Source organism: Pipistrellus kuhlii, unplaced genomic scaffold, assembly GCF_014108245.1.
Source record: "Pipistrellus kuhlii isolate mPipKuh1 unplaced genomic scaffold, mPipKuh1.p scaffold_m20_p_86, whole genome shotgun sequence".
NCBI classification, from domain to species: Eukaryota; Metazoa; Chordata; class Mammalia; order Chiroptera; family Vespertilionidae; genus Pipistrellus; species Pipistrellus kuhlii.
In genome coordinates this window covers 229,013-250,406 of record NW_023425591.1, presented here as the reverse complement: position 1 = coordinate 250,406, position 21,394 = coordinate 229,013, and the positions used below count along the sequence as shown (strand labels likewise).

Genomic DNA, 21,394 nt, shown 5'->3' with positions numbered 1-21,394 from the left:
GGCCTGCTCTCCAGCTGGGACACCTCTCAGGCTCAGCCCGAGGGCGGGCCTGATGGCGTCCAGCAGGGTCAGCGAGTAGCTTGCGGAGGGGGGGGGGGGCAGACAGAGGCTGGTTCGCCCATCGCCCCCTCCCTGGGCGGTGTGGGAGGTGGCGCCATCAGTGGAGGCTGATGCTGGGGAGGCGGGTGGCTGGCTGCTGGGAAGCACAGGGCTTGCCATGCCAGTTCCGGGTATTTGGGGTGAGCACTGTGCTCCCACGGGGAGGACCGCACGGCGGAGGACGGAGGAGGCAGGCCGCCAGGCCCACCCTTCCCCTGCGACACCGGCTTCGGTGCCTGCGTGCCAGTCCGGCGGAGAAGTAACACACTCAGAAGAGGAGCCGTGGGCGCGGTGGGGACCGGAGGAGCGGCTGGCCCAGGCCGCGGGCGGGACCGGCTGCGGGAGCGGGTGGGCGCCCGCTGGAGGCTCAGGCCCCGGGCTGGCACCCGCTCTCCTGCCGGCTTCAGGCTGCATTTTGTGATTTTGCTGGAATACCGGCCTCAGCTGCTTGGCGAAGGCCTGGGGCAGGACCGCGGGGCTGCCCTCCCGCTGGGCCCTCCGAAGCCTGCAGACCAGTCTCCGCCTCAGGACAAAGGCGTTTCCACTTCGGCGGGACCCCCAGGCCTGAGGACCTGGTCCAGGGGCCTGTGGGACCAGGATGCCCTCAGACAGGTGCCAAAGGCCCCCGAGCTCACAGTACCAACCTGCTCCCTCCCCTCCTCCCCTCCCGGCCACCTCCCCCTGCTGCCTCCTCCCCCTCTGGCCTCCTCCCCCCCCTGCCTACTCCCCCTCCCTGTCCTCCTCCCTTCTGCCTCCTCCCCACTCATTGCCTACTCCCCCTGCTTCATCCATCTGCCTCCTCCCCGCTTGCCGCCTACCCCTCCTGATCCCTCCACTTCTGCCTCCTCCCCCCTGCCTCCTCCCCCCTGCCTCCTCCCCCCCTGCCTCCTCCCCCTCCTGCCTCCTCCCCCCTGCCTCCTCCCCCCTGCCTCCTCCCCCCTGCCTCCTCCCCCCTGCCTCCTCCCCTCCTGCCTCCTCCCCCCTGCCTCCTCCCCCCCCTGCCTCCTCCCCCTCCTGCCTCCTTCCCCCTGCCTCCTCCCCCCTGCCTCCTCCCCCCCTGCCTCCTCCCCCCTGCCTCCTCCCCCCCTGCCTCCTCCCCCTCCTGCCTCCTCCCCCCTGCCTCCTCCCCCCTGCCTCCTCCCCCCTGCCTCCTCCCCCTCCTGCCTCCTCCCCCTCCTGCCTCTGGTGCAGAGGGCCGGATGGGGCAGAGGGCCCGGTGCGGGATGGGGGTTGGGAGGTGGAGTGCGGGGTTGCCCTGGGCTGGAAGCCAGTGAGGCTGCACCTGCAGCTGACCTGCAGGTAAAGGCTGGCGGTTTTCTCTCGGTCTCAGCACCAGGTGCACCCAGCTCCGCGCTGCCTCCTCCTCCAAGCCTAGGGGTGCCTCGCCCAGAGAGTGGCCTGGCTGCGGGGAAGGGAGAGCACGGGTGTCTGTGCAAGGGTCTGCAGCACCCTCTGACCAGACCTCCAGCCAGCAGTCCCAGCAGCGTGGCGGCGGCTGGCCCACTCTGAGTGATGAGTTTGTCACTGCGTCACCAGACGTGTCCGTGGAAATGCTGCTTCACTAAAGGAACCCCCGGGGAAGCCACGCCGTGGCGCGTCCGGCCTCAGGAGAGCGAACGGCCTGCGTGGAGGACGCCTCCCTCCTGAGCGTGTCCTCGTGGCTTCCGGGTCACGGCCCAACGCGGTGCTGGGCACCGGCCTCCGCTCCTGGGCCCGGCCTCCCCTCGGCACCTGCCCCCCGACACTCAGTGCCCCCCCCCCCCGTCCCCCAGCCCTTTCCCGCCCGCCAGCCACGCCGACCATGGAGCACCTTCCAAGCCCTGGGCGGCCGAGGTGACCGACCCCTGGAGGGTCGCAGGCTGACCGGGCGAGTCCTGCTGAGCGGGGCGGCCCCTGCGCCCACAGGAGAGGAGCCACTGCTCCCCGTCAGAGACCCCCTTCTCTCAGGCACCTGGGCGGGGCCCTCCCCACTCCTTCCGCCTGGACAAACCAGCCACAAGCTCGGACCAATGCCAAAGCTGCTCTTCCAACCACGGTGGCCATGCCTCGGCCCCCGTCCCCAACACGGGTGGGCTCCCTGGGGGCTGGTCAGAGCTGGCCTCCGGTGGGCGCCCTGGCGGCATCTGCACCCGCTGCTCCTCTGTCCCTGCTCTGCGGGGGGCGCGGCACCGCGCGCCCGGGCGGTGTCACTCCTTGGGGGCCGCGTGCACTTACCGTAACAGCAACGCTGCGCAGTTCCGAGTGACTGCCTCCTGCCCTCGCTGGGGGACAGGCCTGGAGCGGCTGCAGGCGCCTGCGGCATCTGTGCACCCACAGCGTGCAGGGCCCCCAGAGCACCCCCGCCCCACTGTCAGACTGTCGTAGACTGAGGGGACAGTAACCGTGTCCGCGAGGGAAAGGCTGTGCGTGTGAGAGTGTGCATGCACCTGTGAACGTGTGAGTCAGTGAGTATATGTGAGTGTGCACGAGTGTGCATGCGTGAAGAGGTGTGTGTGAGCGTGAGCTCAGGGCAGGCAGGCATGGGCATGTGCAGGATGCTCTGGGCAGGGAGGGGCACTAATGGGAGGTACGTTTGCCAAAGTAAATTGGGGCCTGGGGTCACACGTGCTACGTCATGTTTAAGGGGTTGGGCCTGGCCCAGAGGAAGTGGGACTCTGAGACGTGGTGGTCTGGCAGCTTCTGCCGTCCTGTGGGGAGGGAACCTGGCGTTGAGATGGGAAGGCGGTTCTGGGAGGGGCTGTGGCAGGGACCTGGGGAGCCCCCTGGGGGCGAGCTCCCAGGAGCTAAGGGACAGGCCCTCTCGTACGGTCTAAAGTGCACCTACCCCAGCCCGCCCTTACAGTCAGAGCCGGTGCCCGGGACTCTGGAACCTGGCCACAGTCTTTGCTGAGGAGGAGGTGGACGCAGACGGCCAGGAACCCAGAGAAGCACCTTTGAATGTGCGCGCACTTCAGGGGCATCGTCAGCCTGGCCTTGGGTCTCTTACGAAAGCCAGGGGATGGTGGATGGTGAGCAGACCAGTTTGAGGCTGTGAGCTGGCGGGGAGTCTGGTTCCGCTGTGACCCATGCTCCTCCCGGGCTGTGCCGCTGCTGGAAGCCGCTGTGGAAGCCGGCAGGGACCAGCCAGCAGAGCTTCGCCATTGGCTCAGCACCTGGCCCCGGCCCATCCCCAGGCGGCCTGGCGTGTGCTGGCCAGGCCCTGCTGGGGGCAGCGGCCCTGGAGACAGGGAGAGCCCGGGGGGACATTCTGGACCCCGGAGGCACGGCTTCAGATGCTTCCTGTGTGAGGTGGCCTGACTCCCTGGTCTGCTCTGGACTTCGGGGCCCCTGTCTGTGCGGGGATGGGCAGAGTTCAGAGTGAGGCTGCTCTGGAGCCAGGCCCTCGGCACCAGCACCCGGGGGTTCTGGGTGGAGAGGGGGGCAGCTCTGCTCACGCCAGACCCGCCGGATGAACAGCCAGCGGGAACGGGCTTCTCGCCGGGCGCCGGTGGGAAGTCTTGCTGTGAAACCCCAGGAACAGACCAGCTCGGGCGAGGGCGTGGCCGTTAAAGCAGAAAGTCCGTCACACAATAAAGCAGGCTTTCTGAATGCATATGTTAAAATTGACAAATTAATCGGTTTAATGTTTTTACTTACGTAAACACATTTGTGTAGTTAAAATGAAGCATGTAGGGAACGTTTACTTTCACAGAAGAGGTTTCTACAGGTGCTACTGCGATGATAAATTTATGCTGAACAGGCGAGTGAGTGTGAGTGGCAGGGCGCGAGGACAGATGCACCCGCTGAGGGGGTGGCACCTGCTGACCTGCTGCGTCAGGAGACAGCACCCGGGCCGGTGACACAGGGCGGCACGGACCATCGTCCTCATCACTGTCTGCCGGCCGTGGCTCTTGGACTTAGACACGGAGACTATAGTTGTATTATATATAGGTAAGCGTTGCCCTCGCCAGCTTGGCTTAGAGGTTAGAGCATCACCCTCAGACTGAAGGGTCCGAGGTTGGATTCCGGTCAAGGGCACGTATCTTGGTTGTAGGCTCCATTTCTGGTGCCCGCCTGGGTGTGTGAGGGAGGCAACTGATTAATGCATCTCTTTCATATCGAGGCTTCTCTCTCTCTCCCCCACCCCCCTCTCCCTAAAAATCAAAGAAAAAAATAGGCCGGGGCGAGTATTAACCAACAAACAAAAGCATGCCCTTTGCTCTGAGATACCCTAATCTAGTCACAAATTTTAACAAAGGGTTTGATGAGGAAAAAAAGTGTACCTTTTAACTCTGAAAACACCTTACTTAAAAAAATAATGAGCAGCAGTGAATTAACTAACAAAAATCTAACCTATAAGCAAATTGTGGTTAAAAGCATTTTAAAATTGACAGGATGGTAAGACTGGAAATTTTGACCATTAAATCCGGTTTGTTAACTTGAGGTCCGAAAACCAGAGGGTTTACTGTGGCTGCGGCCTCAGCAGAGCTCTCTGTGCGGGGCACCGGCAGGGGCTGGTTCGCCCGTCTACGGTCAGCAGGGGGGCTGCCTTGGGTGCAGGGGCTTGGGGGCGTGGGCTCAGGGCCCCCCAGAGGCCGCCCATCACTGGCACACTCTCCACGTGATGTGCCGGAGGGTAAGCAAAGGAAGAGCGCTCCGAGTGGTAAAACAGGGTTTTAGTCTGGGACTAGAGGCCCAGTGCACGAATTCGTGCACCAGGGGGTCCTCTGGTCTGCCCTGATCCAGCCAGGCCAGCCGGCGGGGAGGGCTGAGGGAGGCTGGCCGGCCCTGTCCCTGATCAGAGTGGGAGTGGGGGCCAGCTGGGGGGAGAAGACCCGCTGAGCTGGAGCTGAGCTTGGGCCCAGGCTTCCCAGGGAGGACGGCCTCAGCAAGGAAACAGAAACCCCAGAAGCTCTGCGAACAGGCCCTGAGCTCCCTCTGGCCAGGCGGACTCAGAGCAGGGGTCTCTGTGTACATTAGACTCAGCCCGGCACTGGCCTTTGTCTTGGTCAAATCCATTACATCAAAAAACGTGCTTCCCTTCTTCCCTTCGGGCCCTTTCAACAAACACGGGGCAATTGGAAGATGCGGCCTCAGTGGCAGAGCCAGGTCCCACCATCACCCGGAATTTAGGCCTAAGACAACTGGGTGGCAATCTCCCGGGAACAGATCACACTGCTTTAGAGTCGTAATTCTCCCCTAAAATGTGCCCCGCGCTGCTCTTTAGCCGGGATAGACTGAGCTAAGGAACCAAAGACCCAGTTTCCTTGGAAGCGGATCCACCGGAAGCCGGCTGGTGGCAAGGCCCCTCCCAGGCGGCTGCCTTCCCCCCAGCTCGGTGTGCTCTGAGCCGGTCCATTTCTGATGGTGCCGGGTCCTGGGCTGCTGGTCAGGTGGCAGGTTCACAGGTTTCTCTCCGCCGCCTTCCTGGCCTCCTGAGCAGTACCTTCCGGCCCGGAGCACCAGGCGCCTTTCGCTAGAGCCGGGACTTGGAGAGCGAAGGAGCTGGCGTGCGGAGAGGACCCACAGGTGGCCAGGCCGTGCCCCCACCCCCTCGTTTTACTCACGTGGGTTGGACCAAAGCCCGCTGCCCCAGGCTGGCACCACGTGGGGAGGGTCGCAACGGGGCAGGGGTGCCCTGACCTGCCAGCCTTGGTGAGGGCCATCTCAGTGCCCAGCTGACTGATGCATCCCACAGAGCCTCATCTCACGCTCACACTGGCCGCCTCCCCGTTCTTCTTTACCTGTGCCTCAGCGGCTGCACGATGGCCCTGGGCCCTCGGGCTTGGCAGCAGCACGGTGTGTGTGTCCCTCCGCCCAGCCTGCACCCTCTCCAATCTGGGACATCCCTCTCACAATCTGGGACTGCTGGCTCCCAACTACTTGCCTGCCTGCCTGCCTGATTACCCCTCACCACTTCTGCCTACCAGCCTGATCACCCCCTAACCACTCCCCTGCCATCCTGATTGATGTCTAACTGCCCTCCCCTGCCAGCCTCATTGTCCCTAACTGCCCTCCTCTGCCAGCCTGGTCACCCCTAACTGTCCTCCCTTGCCAGCCTGGTCACCCCTAAGTACCCTTCTGGCAAGCCTGGTACCCCCTAACTGCCCTCCCCTGCAGACGTGCTCACCACCAACTGCTCTCCCCCGAAGGTCTGGTACCCCAAACTGCCCTCCCCTGCAGGTCTGGTACCCTCTCCCCTGCAGGCCTGGTCACTCTAACTGCCCTCCCCTTCAGGCCTGGTTCCCCTTTACTGCCCTCTCCTGTAGGCCTGGTCATCCCCAATGGCCCTTCCTTAGGCTTGGTCCCTTCCAACTGCCCTCCCCTGCTGGCCTGGTCCCCCCCAACTGCCCTCCCCTGCGGACCTGATCGCCACAACTATCCTTCCCTGCTGGACATCTTGTGTGGCCCTCTTGTGTCCATATGGGGGTGGCCATCTTTGACCACACGGAGGTGGCCATCTTGCATGTTGGAGTAATGGTCAATTTGCATATCACTCTCTTATTAGATAGGATGAGCACCCATGCCACACCAGTTCTCACTTCCTCCCACAGACCCACAGAGATGGCAGAAGTGTGACCACGTCAGGTCCCAGGTGGTTGAGGCCAGCACTTCCGTCCTTTCCACAAACCGTGACATGGCCCTGAAACACCCCGTGCTGGAGACCTTCCGGGGAGCACTGCTCCTGCCCTCACGATGCCTCCAAGCCCAGCCCCCCGCGGCATGGCCACACCTCTGACCGGGCTGGGACCCCAGCCAGCCTGACGTTCAGGTGTGAAGAGCTTGGGCGCCTGGGCGGGGTGATGGGCTCACACCTGCAGGTGTGGAGGCAGACGGGTGGAGGTGGCATGCAGGTGACAGGGTGAGTTGGGGGTGGGGCGCCTTAGGGCATCCACATGGCTGCCCATAGGCGGCAGGGTGGCACCCAGCTTCCCAGGTTAGGAGGCGTGGCCGAACAGGCCACCTGTCCTCCCGGGTTCCTGTCCTTCCGGTTCCCGTCCTCCCGGGTTCCCGTCCTCCAGGTTCCCGTCCTCCGGGTTCCCATCCTCCCGGTTCCCGTCCTCCCGGGTTCCCGTCCCCCAGGTTCCCGTCCTCCCGGGTTCCCGTCCTCCCGGGTTCCCGTCCTCCAGGTTCCCGTCCTCCAGGTTCCCGTCTCCGGATCGTCTCCAGGTTCCCTCTCCGGTTTCCCGTCCTCCAGGTTCCGTCCTCCCGGGTTCCCGTCCTCCCGGTTCCCGTCCTCCAGGTTCCCATCCTCCCGGGTTCCTGTCCTCCCGGTTCCCGTCCTCCAGGTTCCCGTCCTCCCGGTTCCCGTCCTCCAGGTTCCCGTCCTCCAGGTTCCCGTTCCTCCCGGGTTCCCGTCCTCCAGGTTCCCGTCCTCCCGGTTCCCGTCCTCCAGGTTACCGTCCTCCTGGGTTCCTGTCGTCCAGGTTCCCGTCCTCCCGGGTTCCCGGTCCTCCCGGTTCCCGTCCTCCCGGGTTCCCGTCCTCCCGGGTTCCTGTCCTCCGGGTTCCCGTCCTCCAGGTTCCCGTCCTCCAGGTTCCCGTCCTCCCGGGTTCCTGTCCTCCCGGTTCCCATCCTCCCGGGTTCCCGTCCTCCCGGGTTCCTGTCCTCCCGGTTCCCGTCCTCCAGGTTCCCGTCCTCCCGGGTTCCCGTCCTCCAGGTTCCCGTCCTCCAGGTTCCCGTCCTCCCGGGTTCCCGTCCTCCCGGGTTCCCGTCCTCCCGGGTTCCTGTCCTCCAGGTTCCCGTCCTCCAGGTTCCCGTCCTCCAGGTTCCCGTCCTCCCGGGTTCCTGTCCTCCAGGTTCCTGTCCTCCTGGGTTCCTGTCCTCTAGGTTCCCATCCTCCAGGTTCCCGTCCTCCCGGATTCCTGTCCTCTAGGTTCCCGTCCTCCAGGTTCCTGTCCTCCCGGGTTCCCGTCCTCCCGGGTTCCTGTCCTCCTGGGTTCCTGTCCTCCCGGGTTCCTGTCCTCTAGGTTCCCATCCTCCAGGTTCCCGTCCTCCCGGGTTCCTGTCCTCCCGGTTCCTGTCCTCTAGGTTCCCGTCCTCCCGGGTTCCTGTCCTCCCGGGTTCCTGTCCTCCCGGTTCCTGTCCTCCCGGGTTCCCGTCCCCGAGCTCACAGGATGGACATGGAGGGGAGGCAACTCTGTCCTTTTATGTTTTTTTTTTTTTTTTTTAAACCAAATGGCATCTGAACAGACTGGACACCATCGAGAAGGAGGGGTGAGGGTTAAGGGCACATGTGGGTGGACAGGAGAACTAAGCCGGACCGGGCAGCGGTGGGAGAGCTTTTATTTACGTATTCCTGCTTTAGTAAGTGGTGCTGGCTGTTCCCCTCGGTGTTATGGAATACCTCCAAGCCTGCAGCCGCTCAGGAGAGAGTGGCCAGTCACTTCCCATCCGTTTCATCTCCAAACACACGAAGCTCACCACCCACGGAAGGAAATGAAGCAAAACCAAGGGTAACAAACAACAAACAAACAAACAAACAAAACAAAACAAACAAAACAAGCACAGAGAAGCAACCCTTGGCCGCAGACCATGCCAGATAGAAACCATAGAAAAATACGCATTGATTCCGTGAGGCTGGCTGACTCCGGTGCCGGCAGGCGGGCGGCGGAGGCTGCTGGGCGTTGTGCTCGGGCCCGGGCGGCGTGGCTGCATCGGCGGTGTGCCAGCGGGGTCTCTGCCCCCTGCCCTCGCCCCGGCCTGGCTCCAGCAGGAGGCATGCGTGCGGCCCGGGCTCCGGGGCGCGTGGGCGGGAGGAGCTGGTTTCAGAAGCAGAACTGCCTTCGGGGCCCCAGACGCACGTGCTACGCCCTCAGCCCAGCGCCCCGGAGCGGGGCGGGGTCCCCAGTACAAGCCCGGTCCAGGGGGAGCCACTGCAGGCCGTGAGCACTCAGTCCTCCTCCTCCTCCTCCTCCTTCGCCGGGGCGGCCGGCGGCTTGTCCTGGACTCGGAAGCACTCGGCGAAGAAGGTGATGATGGCGCGGTACAGGTGCTGCTTGAGGCGCTCGTTGTGGAAGTAATGGCTTTCGTCCGGGTAGATCTGCAGAGAGGGCGAGAGTGACCGGCTGCCCGTGCTCCCGGGGTGTGGGCGTGGGCGGGTGCAGCCCACGCAGCGGGCACCGCAGGGCGCTGGAGCCTGCATGTGAATGTCCCACCCGGCCCAGTGCCTCCTCCTCGGAGCCCCGCCAGACCAGGCCGCCTGGCGGCCGCCCAGGAGGACCTGTGTCCAGCGGCCTCCACACCGCCCGGAACCGGCAGCAGGAAGCCACGTGCAGGATAGGCGCAGGGGCCGCAGCTCCGAGGCCGAGCTCTCTGCAACCCGAGTTATAACTTTCTCTGCAGCTTTCCTGGGCTGCCATCTGCCCAGGCCTCCTGGCTCACACTCCCCTCGTGGCCGTGGACAGATAAGTTCCCGGCTGTGTCAGGTGGCGATGCACCAGCTACAATCTACCCTGTTTCTCCGAAAATAAGAGTGTCTTATATTAATTTTTGCTCCAAAAGATGCACTAGGTCTTATTTTCAGGGGATGTCTTATTTTTCCATGAAGAAGAATACGGTACACATTTATTGTTAAATGAAAATAAAGGAAATTTATTACCTGTATACGGTATGGTAGTACGGTAGTTGTCAACACAAACCAGACAAACTGAATCCTACAGTATCAAGAATTTACTCATTTATTCAATGACAATCATGTCATCATCTTCTGGAACATCATCATAACAATCCAATTCCTGAATTTCCTAGTGAATTTGTTGTGACTCCATTTCTTTCAGAATCAGTGGACCAAATCTCTCATGTTTAGCCTAGGGGTGCCTTATTTTCAGGGGATGCCTTATATTTCACTCAGAAGGAAACCTGTAAGTAGGTCTTATTTTCGGAGGATGTCTTATTTTCGGGGAAACACGGTAGCTGTAAAGTTTTAGGGAATTAAACCGGGAGCATTCAGCACAAGGTCTGGAGTGCGGGAATATTGTCAGGTGTAATGATACCTCCCGTGCCCTAGGGGAGCTGTGTCATGTCCACAGAAAGGTATCTGTCCCAGTGGGGTTCAAAGCCAAGTTAACAGACCTGGAAACCCCGCTGTTCTGCACACCTGCGTTTGGAATGTGTCTTTGAAGGACGGCACTCACTTTATTTTAAAGTATTTTTTAATGCTGTCACTGAGCTATGTACGGTGCCCCCAAAATGTATACACACACTTTGAATAATTATAAAGGCAGTGTTTATGAAAATAGATTTCATTTTCAAAATAGAGCTACCTGCTGTTAAAGTGTGCATGGATATTTTGGGGACACCTGTTTGTGTGTTAAACTTCAAGCAGCACAAGAGAGAAAAGAAACTTGTGGGAAGAGAGGCCCCCCTGCCTGGGGCCCTGCCCACACTCCCCCCTTCCCCCACTCTGACAGATTCACTGAGCACCTGCTAAGGCGCTTGTGGTGCCTGCAGGTTGGCATTGCTCGTGGGTTCCCTCTCCTCGACCCGAGTGGGGTCTGGGGAGTCTGCTCAGTGCCTTGCTGATGTGACAGCCTCTGTCTGGGGCCCTGAGACCTCCTCCCATCGGCCATGCCGGCATCCCACAGGCCTTGTCACAGCCTGCGACCGATCGTTCCGGAAGGAAGCACACAGCACATCAGCCAGCCCTCCTGTCCCCGTCAGCACACCCGAGCCGGACACCTGAGCAGGAAGCTCTCCCTGCCCTCCTGCCCAGGGCCCTCACAGGCCAGCAACGTGGGCGGCCAGGGGCTGGAAACCAAGGCAGGTGAGGGTCAGTGCCAGGTGCTCTCTGAGGGACGTCTCCCGCCTATCACTGGACCCCAAAAGACGTCGGAGCCATGCCTGTTCTCCCAGAGACCCGTGGCCAGGAAGGCAGTGGGAGAAGTGTGCCGAGCAGCAGTGGCATTGCTCTCGAAAGAGCTGTTACGACCCACAGGCTGAGAACCGCTAGCAGGGCGGCCTAAGACCATCGGAAAACACAGATATTTACATCATGATTCATAACAGGAGCAAAATCACAGTATGAAGTAGCAACGGAAACAATGTTATGGCTGGGGTTAGCACAATGTGAGGGCTGTATTAAAGGGTCGTAGCGTTAGGAAGTTGAGAACCGCTGGCCTAGAGGGTGGCTGGCGGGACCCGCCAACATGCTGTTGTCTACGTGGGGACGGCAGCCCCCATTCCACATGCCAGGGACACGGCGCCACGGCTGTGTGTGGCTGCTGCCTGGCCTTGCTCATCGCACAGAGTGAGGTGGAGGTGGGAGGGTGGCCTAACGGGGTTTCAGCACGGCCCATCTGCAAGACCGAACTATCATAATTGAAAAGTAAGCACAGGCTTAGTCTGTGGGACGCCCTGCCCACGCCGACGGCCACGCCAGCGTACAAGGCCGTACGCCATCCACATGTGGTTCCTGCCCTGGGGAAGGGAACAGCCCAGCACAGCACAGCGTGCACCGTACCTGCAGGCTGTAGTTGGCCTTCGCCTTGATCAGCTGGGTGATGAGCTCGGCGGTGTGCTGGAAGTGGACTTTTTCTGCGGGAAGAAGAGGACAGTGTGTCTGAACCCGCACACCGGCAGGGGCTGCTCACCGTCCGCAGGAGGGCTCCTCGGGGCTCACCATCGGCCGTCGCGTGGATGATCAGAAACTGCTGCCCGTCCAGCGCCGACACCCGGTGGGCCACCTTGGTCATCTGCATGCAGGGCGAGGGGGCGGTTAGTGGCCACACAGGGTGTGTGTGGGGACCCCGAGGATTAGGGCCAGGCTCAGAAGCAGGGTCTGGGACGGGGCTTTCTGTCCGCGGTGAACACATAGCACCTCAGGGAGCCCCCTTCCCTCCCTGCACCCTTCAGAGGCAGACAGGGATGGAAGATACTGACTGTTCTCCTCTGATGGAGACAGGGATGGAGACTGGGAAGGAGACAGGGGGGAGATGGGGAAGGAGACAGGGAAGGAGACGGGGGAGACGGGGAAGGAGACAGGGGGGCGATGGGGAAGGAGACAGGAATGGAGACAGGGGGGAGACGGGGAAGGAGACGGGGATGGAGGAGTGCTGGCTCAGGGGAGGTGACATTTCTGTTATTCTTGCTAAAGGTTCAACCCCGGACCCTACCCTGTATCCTGAGCCTGGCCTGTCACTGCGCTGGTGAAGGAGGGCCATGTGCCATCCCCACTGTCACTGTGTGGCCTTGGGGGCAGGAGCCAGGCATGTGCACCCAGCACCTAAAGACCAGGACAGGTCCTCCATCAAAGCCTCCTGCTTTCTTCCTGGCCCCTAAGTTCCAGAGTCAGAAATGACACCCTCCGAGGGGTCACAGTCGCTCCTTTCACAGAACGTACAGGCGGTGGACGGTCCTCCAGAGGGGAGGAGGGACCGTAGGCTGGAGGGAGCCGGGTTTGTGCTGGGCCGGGTGGGAGGGGAGGGAGGAACTCAGAGAGGAGGGAGGAATTCACTGACGTCCCGTTGGCCAGCGGCGGTGTGGGGGCCTACCTCATACGCCCTGTTGTCCAGTCCGTAGAGGCCCAGGTACCGCTCGGAAAAGGCCGACGCTGTGGGAGGACAGAGGAAGAGGTCACCCCCGCCCGGAGCCCGGACTGGGCCCTGGGGCCGGCTCACCTCCTCTTCCTGGCAAACATCTGTCTTAAAAACCAAACCAGGCCTGCTGGATCTTTTTATTTTTATTTTTCCCCGGAGCTTTTTTCTGTTGTTTAAGTCTTTATTGTTGGAAGTGTCCTGTGTGGCCCCCTTGGATCTGATACGGAAATCGGGCGATGTTTAAGCATTCGGGGTTGGGTGGTGTCAGGCTTAATGACGGGACCCCGGGGACAGGACAGGACAGCGCCCACTCCCAGCGGGCTGCACTCGAGTCTGACCTCGGCCTGTCTGCTCTGTCCTGAACGCTGGCCTGGCCCAGGCTCCATCAGCAAGTGCCCCAAAGAGCGCCCTCTGTCACAGCAGCGACCACGTCCCGCTGCGGGCACAGAATGGGTCAGGTGGAGCGGGCACGGGATGGGCCAGGTGGAGCGGGCACGGGATGGGCCAGGTGGAGCGGACACAGGGATGGGCCAGGTGGAGGGGGCACAGGGATGGGCCAGGTGGAGCGGGCACGGGATGGGCCAGGTGGAGCGGGCACGGGGATGGGCCAGGTGTAGCGGGCATGGGATGGGCCAGGTGGAGCGGGCACGGGATGGGCCAGGTGGAGCGGACACAGGGATGGGCCAGGTGGAGCGGACACAGGGATGGGCCAGGTGGAGCGGGGCACAGGGATGGGCCAGGTGGAGCGGACACAGGGATGGGCCAGGTGGAGCGGGCACAGGGATGGGCCAGGTGGAGCGGGCACGGCATGGGCCAGGTGGAGCGGGCACGGGATGGGCCAGGTGGAGGGGACACAAGGATGGGCCAGGTGTAGTGGGCATGGGATGGGCCAGGTGGAGCGGGCACAGGGATGGGCCAGGTGTAGTGGGCATGGGATGGGCCAGGTGGAGCGGGCACGGGATGGGCCAGGTGGAGCGGGCACGGGGATGGGCCAGGTGGAGCGGGCACGGGATGGGCCAGGTGGAGCGGGCACGGGATGGGCCAGGTGGAGCGGGCACGGGATGGGCCAGGTGGAGCGGGCACGGGATGGGCCAGGTGGAGCGGGCTTGGGGATGGGTCAGGTGGAGCGGGCACGGGATGGGCCAGGTGGAGCGGGCTTGGGGATGGGTCAGGTGGAGCGGGCACGGGATGGGCCAGGTGGAGCGGGCACGGGGTGGGCCAGGTGGAGCGGGCACGGGGTGGGCCAGGTGGAGCGGACACAGGGATGGGCCAGGTGGAGCGGGCACGGGATGGGCCAGGTGGAACGGACACAGGATGGGCCAGGTGGAGCGGGCACGGGATGGGCCAGGTGGAGCGGGCTTGGGGATGGGCCAGGTGGAGCGGGCTTGGGGATGGGTCAGGTGGAGCGGACACAGGGATGGGCCAGGTGGAGGGGACACAGGGATGGGCCAGGTGGAGCGGACACAGGGATGGGCCAGGTGGAGCGGACACAGGGATGGGCCAGGTGGAGCGGGCACGGGATGGGCCAGGTGGAGCGGGTACAGGGATGGGCCAGGTGGAGCGGGCACGGGATGGGCCAGGTGGAGCGGGCACGGGATGGGCCAGGTGGAGCGGGCACGGGATGGGCCAGGTGGAGCGGGCTTGGGGATGGGCCAGGTGGAGCGGGCACGGGATGGGCCAGGTGGAGCGGGCACGGGGATGGGCCAGGTGGAGCGGGCACGGGATGGGCCAGGTGGAGCGGGCTTGGGGATGGGCCAGGTGGAGCGGGCTTGGGGATGGGCCAGGTGGAGCGGGCACAGGGATGGGCCAGGTGGAGCGGGCACGGGATGGGCCAGGTGGAGCGGGCACAGGGATGGGCCAGGTGGAGCGGGCACGGGATGGGCCAGGTGGAGCGGGCTTGGGGATGGGTCAGGTGGAGCGGGCACGGGATGGGCCAGGTGGAGCGGGCACGGGGATGGGCCAGGTGGAGGGGGCACGGGATGGGCCAGGTGGAGCGGGCACGGAGATGGGCCAGGTGGAGCGGGCACAGTGATGGGCCAGGTGGAGCGGGCACGGGGTGGGCCAGGTGGAGGGGGCACGGGATGGGCCAGGTGGAGCGGGCACAGTGATGGGCCAGGTGGAGCGGACACGGGATGGGCCAGGTGGAGGGGGCACGGGATGGGCCAGGTGGGGGGGGCACGGGATGGGCCAGGTGGAGCGGGCTTGGGGATGGGCCAGGTGGAGCGGGCTTGGGGATGGGTCAGGTGGAGCGGGCACGGGATGGGCCAGGTGGAGCGGGCACGGGGTGGGCCAGGTGGAGCGGGCACGGGGTGGGCCAGGTGGAGCGGGCACGGGATGGGCCAGGTGGAGCGGGCTTGGGGATGGGCCAGGTGGAGCGGGCTTGGGGGTGGGTCAGGTGGAGCGGACACAGGGATGGGCCAGGTGGAGCGGACACGGGATGGGCCAGGTGGAGCGGGCACGGGATGGGCCAGGTGGAGCGGGCTTGGGGATGGGCCAGGTGGAGCGGGCTTGGGGATGGGTCAGGTGGAGCGGACACAGGGATGGGTCAGGTGGAGCGGACACAGGGATGGGCCAGGTGGAGCGAGCTTGGGATGGGCCAGGTGGAGCGGGCACGGGATGGGCCAGGTGGACGGGCACGGGATGGGCCAGGTGGACGGGCACGGGATGGGCCAGGTGGAGCGGGCACGGGATGGGCCAGGTGCGGAGGCGGCACTGGTGGGACGGATCAGGCACACGTGAAATGGAGTGATTACAAATCTGAAGAAGCCTCGCTGAGCCTGGGATTCTGAGACAGCCCCACGTGTTCCCGTGGGAAACCATGTGAAGACTGACTCTGACCGGAGCTCTGGGGGAGGCAGTGACCTGCACGAGAACCTGCCAGAGGCGGTGCAGAGCCTGTGGCCGCGGGTGCACCGAGGAGTCCGGGCCTCCGGGGCCGCGGCTGTGGCGTGGCCACGGGAGGCCGCACGCGCTTCGGCCACAAAGCAGTTCTCGTCCGGAGGAAAGGGCTGGCTGGCCCGAGACGGGGGAGGGAGCCTCAGCCCCCGAAACTGCCCGGGCGGTCGTCTGGCCCCACACCTGGGCGGTCCCACAGCGGGCCATCCTGGCACCCACCCGTCCCGGCTCCTGCCCGCCAAGCCTCTCTCCAGGGCCGGTGCTGCTCGGCCCTACACGCCCGGAGGAAGGCGGCAGAGGGAGTGGAGCTGAGCCCTCAGGGCGGCACCATCGCACTGCCGCCGTCTGCCCACCGATCCCCCTGAACAGCCCACGCGGAGCCCCGCCCTGAGGCAGAGCAGAGGCAGCGCAGTGTGAGGGTCCCAGTACCCCATCTCGCTGGCTCGCCCGGGTCTCCTGCGCCCACTGCGCCCACTGCGGCCACTGTGAGCATCGAAGGGTGAGAACCAGGGCTGGTCACGTGGCTGATGGCACCAGGACAAGGGGTGAGCCTCCCTGTCTCCCAGCTTTGCCATGAGCCCTACAGCTTGCGCAGTGTATGGTCCAGGTGGGTGCCCGGCAGGGCTGGTGGGTGCGGAGCTGAGGGGAGCGGTGGGGTCACAGGAGGGGGCGGTGGGGTCACGGGAGGGGGTGGTGGGGTGTGGAGCTGAGGGGAGCGGTGGGGTCAGGGGAGGGGGTGGTGGGGTGTGGAACTGAGGGGAGCGGTGGGGTCACGGGAGGGGGTGGTGGGGTCACGGGAGGGGGTGGTGGGGTCACAGGAGGGGGTGGTGGGTGCGGAGCTGAGGGGAGCGGTGGGGTCAGGGGAGGGGGTGGTGGGGTGTGGAACTGAGGGGAGCGGTGGGGTCACGGGAGGGGGTGGTGGGGTCACGGGAGGGGGTGGTGGGGTCACAGGAGGGGGTGGTGGGGTGCGGAGCTGGTGGGTGCGGAGCTGAGGGGAGCGGCGGGGTCACGGGAGGGGGTGCTGGGGTCACGGGAGGGGGTGGTGGGGTCACAGGAGGGGGTGGTGGGTGCGGAGCTGGGGGGAGCGGTGGGGTCACAGGAGGGGGCGGTGGGGTCACGGGAGGGGGTGGTGGGGTCACAGGAGGGGGTGGTGGGTGCGGAGCTGAGGGGAGCGGCAGGGTCACGGGAGGGGGCGGTGGGGTCACGGGAGGGGGTGGTGGGGTCACAGGAGGGGGTGGTGGGGTATGGAGCTGAGGGGAGCGGTGGGGTCACAGGAGGGGGCGGTGGGGTCACGGGAGGGGGTGGTGGGGTCACAGGAGGGGGCGGTGGGGTCACAGGAGGGGGCGGTGGGGTCACAGGAGGGGGTGGTGGGGTCACGGGAGGGGGTGGTGGGGTGTGGAGCTGAGGGGAGCGGTGGGGTCACGGGAGGGGGTGGTGGGTGCGGAGCTGAGGGGAGCGGTGGGGTCACGGGAGGGGGTGGTGGGTGCGGAGCTGGCGGGTGCGGTGTGGTCACAGGAGGGGGTGGTGGGTGCGGAGCTGAGGGGAGCGGTGGGGTCACAGGAGGGGGTGGTGGGTGCGGAGCTGGCGGGTGCGGTGGGGTCATGGGAGGGGGTGGTGGGTGCAGAGCTGGCGGGTGCGGTGTGGTCACGGGAGGGGGTGGTGGGTGCGGAGCTGAGGGGAGCGGCGGGGTCATGGGAGGGGGTGGTGGGGTCACGGGAGGGGGTGCTGGGGTCACGGGAGGGGGTGGTGGGGTCACGGGAGGGGGTGGTGGGGTCACGGGAGGGGGTGGTGGGGTCACAGGAGGGGGTGGTGGGGTCACAGGAGAGGGTGGTGGGGTCACGGGAGGGGGTGGTGGGTGTGGAGCTGAGGGGAGCGGTGGGCCATGGGAGGGGCCGGTGGTGTGGGTAGAGAGCATTACCATAGAGCTTGAAGTCCGTTATTGGAGAGAGAGCCGAGCCGCAGGCGAACATCTGACCCTGGTTTTCTCCCTTCGCTGGGAGGATGTAAGTGCTCAGGTAGCCGCCGTAGTCCTGGGCAGAGGACAGGTAAGTGGGGGTCCCTGTCGGTAACTCAGCCAGGAAAACACTCAGACATATCGGCCACTCCAGCAGCCATTTCATGTAGCTGCTCAGAAAAAAAAATCCCAACTTCCAATGTTTCTCAGGGCCTGGCTGGTGTGGCTCAGTGGTTGAGCACATGCCTGGCTATGGGCTCGATCCACAGTGTGGGGTGTGCAGGAGGCAGCTGATCAATGAGTTTCTCTCATCACTAATGTTTCTATCTCTCTCTCCCTGACCCTTTCTCTCTAATATCAATAGTAATCTTAAAAAATTTTTTTCAGGGCGGTAAAAAATGAAAGGCAAACGCTTGCCATCTAAATACGACTTGGTGCACGGCCTGAATGCCCAGTGCTGGGGAGTGACTGGGTGAGGGTGGTGAGTGACAGGGGGCTGCGTGGGTGCAGGGCTGTGCTCCGGTCCTTCCCTCAGAGCATCTTTTACCGTGCTCCTTACCAACTCGCTGTCTACACGCAGAGCCAGCCACTCTGATTTGCTGTGGTTCTGAGGGAGGGCCGAGCAGGACCGGGTCTAAGGCGGCCATGAGACAGACATCCCCATGTGTCCTGCACAGGGTCACCCCCTAAGCGCTGACATTGTCCTTGCCTTGGGGTGGACACGAAAGAGCCTGGCTTCCATGTGTGCCTCCCGGAGACAGCCCAACGGGACACCACTCCCTGCCCGGCACCCACAGATCCGGCTCATGTGCGCTGGTCTGACCCAGAGGGAGGGCACGGGTGTGATGTCTGATGAGAAAGGTCGGAGGGGGACCCAGGCCAAGAGAATCAGGGCGTGGGGAGAACTGTTAAAGCTGCGTGTGCATGAGTGTGCGTGAGCGTGTGTTTGTATACGAGTGTGTTTGCATGTAAGTAGGTGTGTATGAACGTATGTGAACATGTTTGTAGATGAATGTGAGTGTGCATGAGTGTGTGTATGAGTGTACATGAGCATGTGTTTGTGTATGAGTGTGTGTACAAATGTGTATTTCTGTGAGTTTGTGTGTGAGTGTGTGAATGTGTATGAGTGTGTCCACGAGCCAGAGTCCCCCGTCCCAGCGGCAGCGGCCCTCCCCGCTCCCGGCCCGCCCTCACGTGTACAGAAGTGCGCACACAGCTCCAGACCGAGACGCCTGGTGAACCTGACCCAGCCTGGGGGTGGACATTCAGTCCCCGTCCTGAATGTCGGGGTGACCAGGCGAAGGACAGCGCACTCACCTCCCCAAACACGGCAACGCGCGTCCTGTCGACGTACGTCTCCTTCAGCATCCGTCTGCGGAGCGAGAGGCAGCGTCGGCCACAGTGCTGGCGGCGTGGTGGGGCAGGGCGTGCCCTGCCGTCACCGTGTGGCAGTCTGTGCCTGAGCCACTGGGAGGCGCCCTGCCAGCCTCTGCAGGACATCCAGGCCGACTCGCCGGAGCCCTGAGTGCAGAGCCGCCGGGCCCGGGGGCCAGGCCCCGTGGTCCCTGCCCTCCTGCGTCACCTTCACTCAGACCACGTGGCTCCCACCTCCCCAGCGCTGGGAGGGGCTCCGGGTCACCAGGTCAGAGGGGGCTCCAGCTCTGTGTGCAGGGCGGGGGTCAGGGAGCCGGGTTCCCTGCACCCGAGGCGTCCTCTGTCCCCAGCTCTAGGCAGGGGGTCCCTGCCTGGCGCTCCCTTTAGTCATTGCTCCTCAAACTGCAGTTTGAGAGTCTGTAGCATCCTCCTACCCGCCTCCACAGCTCTGCCTGTGCCGGCATGACCCCCTCCTTTGCTCCTAACGTCCTGTTTGAAATGGGCTCCCCATGACCTGCCGGTGAAGCCTTGCCCGGCCCAGGAGCCCGTCCACTGCCGCCTCTGCCTGGCCAGCGTGTGCACGCGACTGCCCCTCCCCTCGCTCAGCGGCTAGGCCAGGGAGGACAGGGCCACGTGGGCCCCGGGACGGCAGCAGGAGGGGGGTGATGGGGGCCGGGGGACAATCGGGAGCTGGTGCTGCCTGGCCTGTGGTTCTTAAACGAAAGCACAGACTGAACCCACACAGAGCTTAGTGGAGTTTTCTTGGACTTGAACTTCTAGGCCTGAGCTTCTGAAAGCCCGCATGCATATGGTGGCTGTGGGCAATGTGCTGGCTATGGGTGTGCGGTGGCCGTGGGTGTGCGGTGACCGTGGGTGTGCAGTGACCATGGCTGTGCAGTGGACTTGGCTGTGGGTTGGCTGTGGGTGTGCAGTGGCCATAGGTGTGCGGTAGCCATGGGTATGCAGTGGTTGTGGCTGTGCAGTGGCCTTGGTCCTGCAGTGACCATGGCTGTGCAGTGGCTGTGGGTGTGCAGTGGCCATGGGTGTGCAGTGGCCGTGGGTGTGTGGTGGCTGTGGGTGTGCGGTGACCATGGCTGTGCAGTGGCTGTGGCTGTGCAGTGGCTGTGGCTGTGCAGTGGCTGTGGGTGTGTGGTGGCCATGGCTGTGGGTTGGCCATGGGTGTGCAGTGGCTGTGGGTGTGCAGTGGCTGTGGGTGTGCGGTGACCATGGCTGTGCAGTGGCTGTGGGTGTGCAGTGGCCGTGGGTGTGTGGTGGCCATGGCTGTGGGTTGGCCATGGGTGTGCAGTGCCTGTGGGTGTGCAGTGGCTGTGGCTGTGCAGTGGCCATTAGTGTGCAGTGGCTGTGGGTGTGCGGTGACCATGGCTGTGCAGTGGCTGTGGGTATGGGTTGGCCATGGGTGTGCAGTACCGTGGGTGTGCAGTGGCTGTGGGTGTGCAGTGGCCATGGGTGTGCAGTGGCTGTGGGTGTGTGGTGGCTGTGGGTGTGCAGTGGCCGTGGGTGTACAGTGGCCGTGGGTGTGTGGTGGCCATAGGTGTGTAGTCACTATGGGTGTGCAGTGGCTGTGGCTGTGCAGTGGCTGTGGCTGTGGGTTGGCCATGGGTGTGCAGTGGCCGTGGCTGTGCAGTGGCCATGGGTGTGCAGTGGCCGTGGGTGTGTGGTGGCTGTGGGTGTGCAGTGGCCGTGGGTGTACAGTGGCCGTGGGTGTGTGGTGGCCGTAGGTGTGTAGTCACTATGGGTGTGCAGTGGCCGTGGGTGTGCAGTGGCCGTGTGCTCCTGCTCCCATGAGCTGTAGGAGTGGGAGACTTGACTCTATTGACTTCTGTTCGGGAGCAGGTTCTGCTTTGATTTTGGACAGATGGCAGATCAATTCCTTATTTTTAGAAAACACTGCATGTGGAATGCCTGTTGTCCCTGTCCCCGAGGCAGAGGGGACCAGATAGACACGGCCACACGGCCACACGGCCGGAGGACACGTGTCCCTTGGAGCCCTGTGCTGGAGGGGCCGGAGGTCAGACAGGAGGCAGGTCAGGCGGAAAGGCACAGATGAGGGGGGATAGCCCCACGGCTGCTGACCAAAGCCCACTGTCACTGCTCGCCAGCCTGAGGCCTCATCCGTGGTGGACACAGCTGGTCGCTGACCGGCACCCTCCCCCCTCCTTCCCTGCTCCCTCAGGACAACTGCCCGCGTGTCCGGCAGGTTCTGGGTTCTCCAGGGAGCAGGAGATGCAGCGAGTGCTGTACTGGGTGCTTCCGGGAGCTCCTCCCTTCCTTTCTGGGAGTTTCTGGAAGGGGTTCCCTTCTCAGCCTGCGATGGCGGAGGGAGAAGCTCGCAGCGGGTGCTCCTGGCAGCCTCCCCAGTGAGGGTCACCCGCCCGCTGGGGGTGCACGGCTGAGCGGAGACGCCGAGGGCCTGGCCTTTGGCAGCGTGCAGAGGGCCTGGATTCGACAGCTCTGAGGCCGGCCGCCCTCTGGGCTCACAGAACCCACGCCCTTCCTCACGGTGTGTGTGTGTGTGTGTGTGTGTGTGTGTGTGTGT

At 64.0% G+C, this 21,394-nt stretch overlaps 1 protein-coding gene across 1 annotated transcript in view; it reads right to left on the bottom strand.

Moving 5' to 3' along the window:
- Positions 1-8,350: 8,350 nt before the first annotated feature.
- DPP6 (dipeptidyl peptidase like 6) overlaps positions 8,351-21,394 on the bottom strand; it is a 223,780-nt gene continuing 210,736 nt past the window's right edge. Inside the window, exons 21-26 of the mRNA XM_036425830.2 lie at positions 18,781-18,835; positions 17,428-17,539; positions 12,570-12,628; positions 11,699-11,771; positions 11,540-11,613; positions 8,351-9,121 (exon numbers count right to left, since the gene is read on the bottom strand). Of these exons, the coding sequence (XP_036281723.1) occupies positions 8,972-9,121; positions 11,540-11,613; positions 11,699-11,771; positions 12,570-12,628; positions 17,428-17,539; positions 18,781-18,835 (523 nt within the window). The 3' untranslated portion in view covers positions 8,351-8,971. The remainder of the gene's footprint in view (positions 9,122-11,539; positions 11,614-11,698; positions 11,772-12,569; positions 12,629-17,427; positions 17,540-18,780; positions 18,836-21,394) is intronic.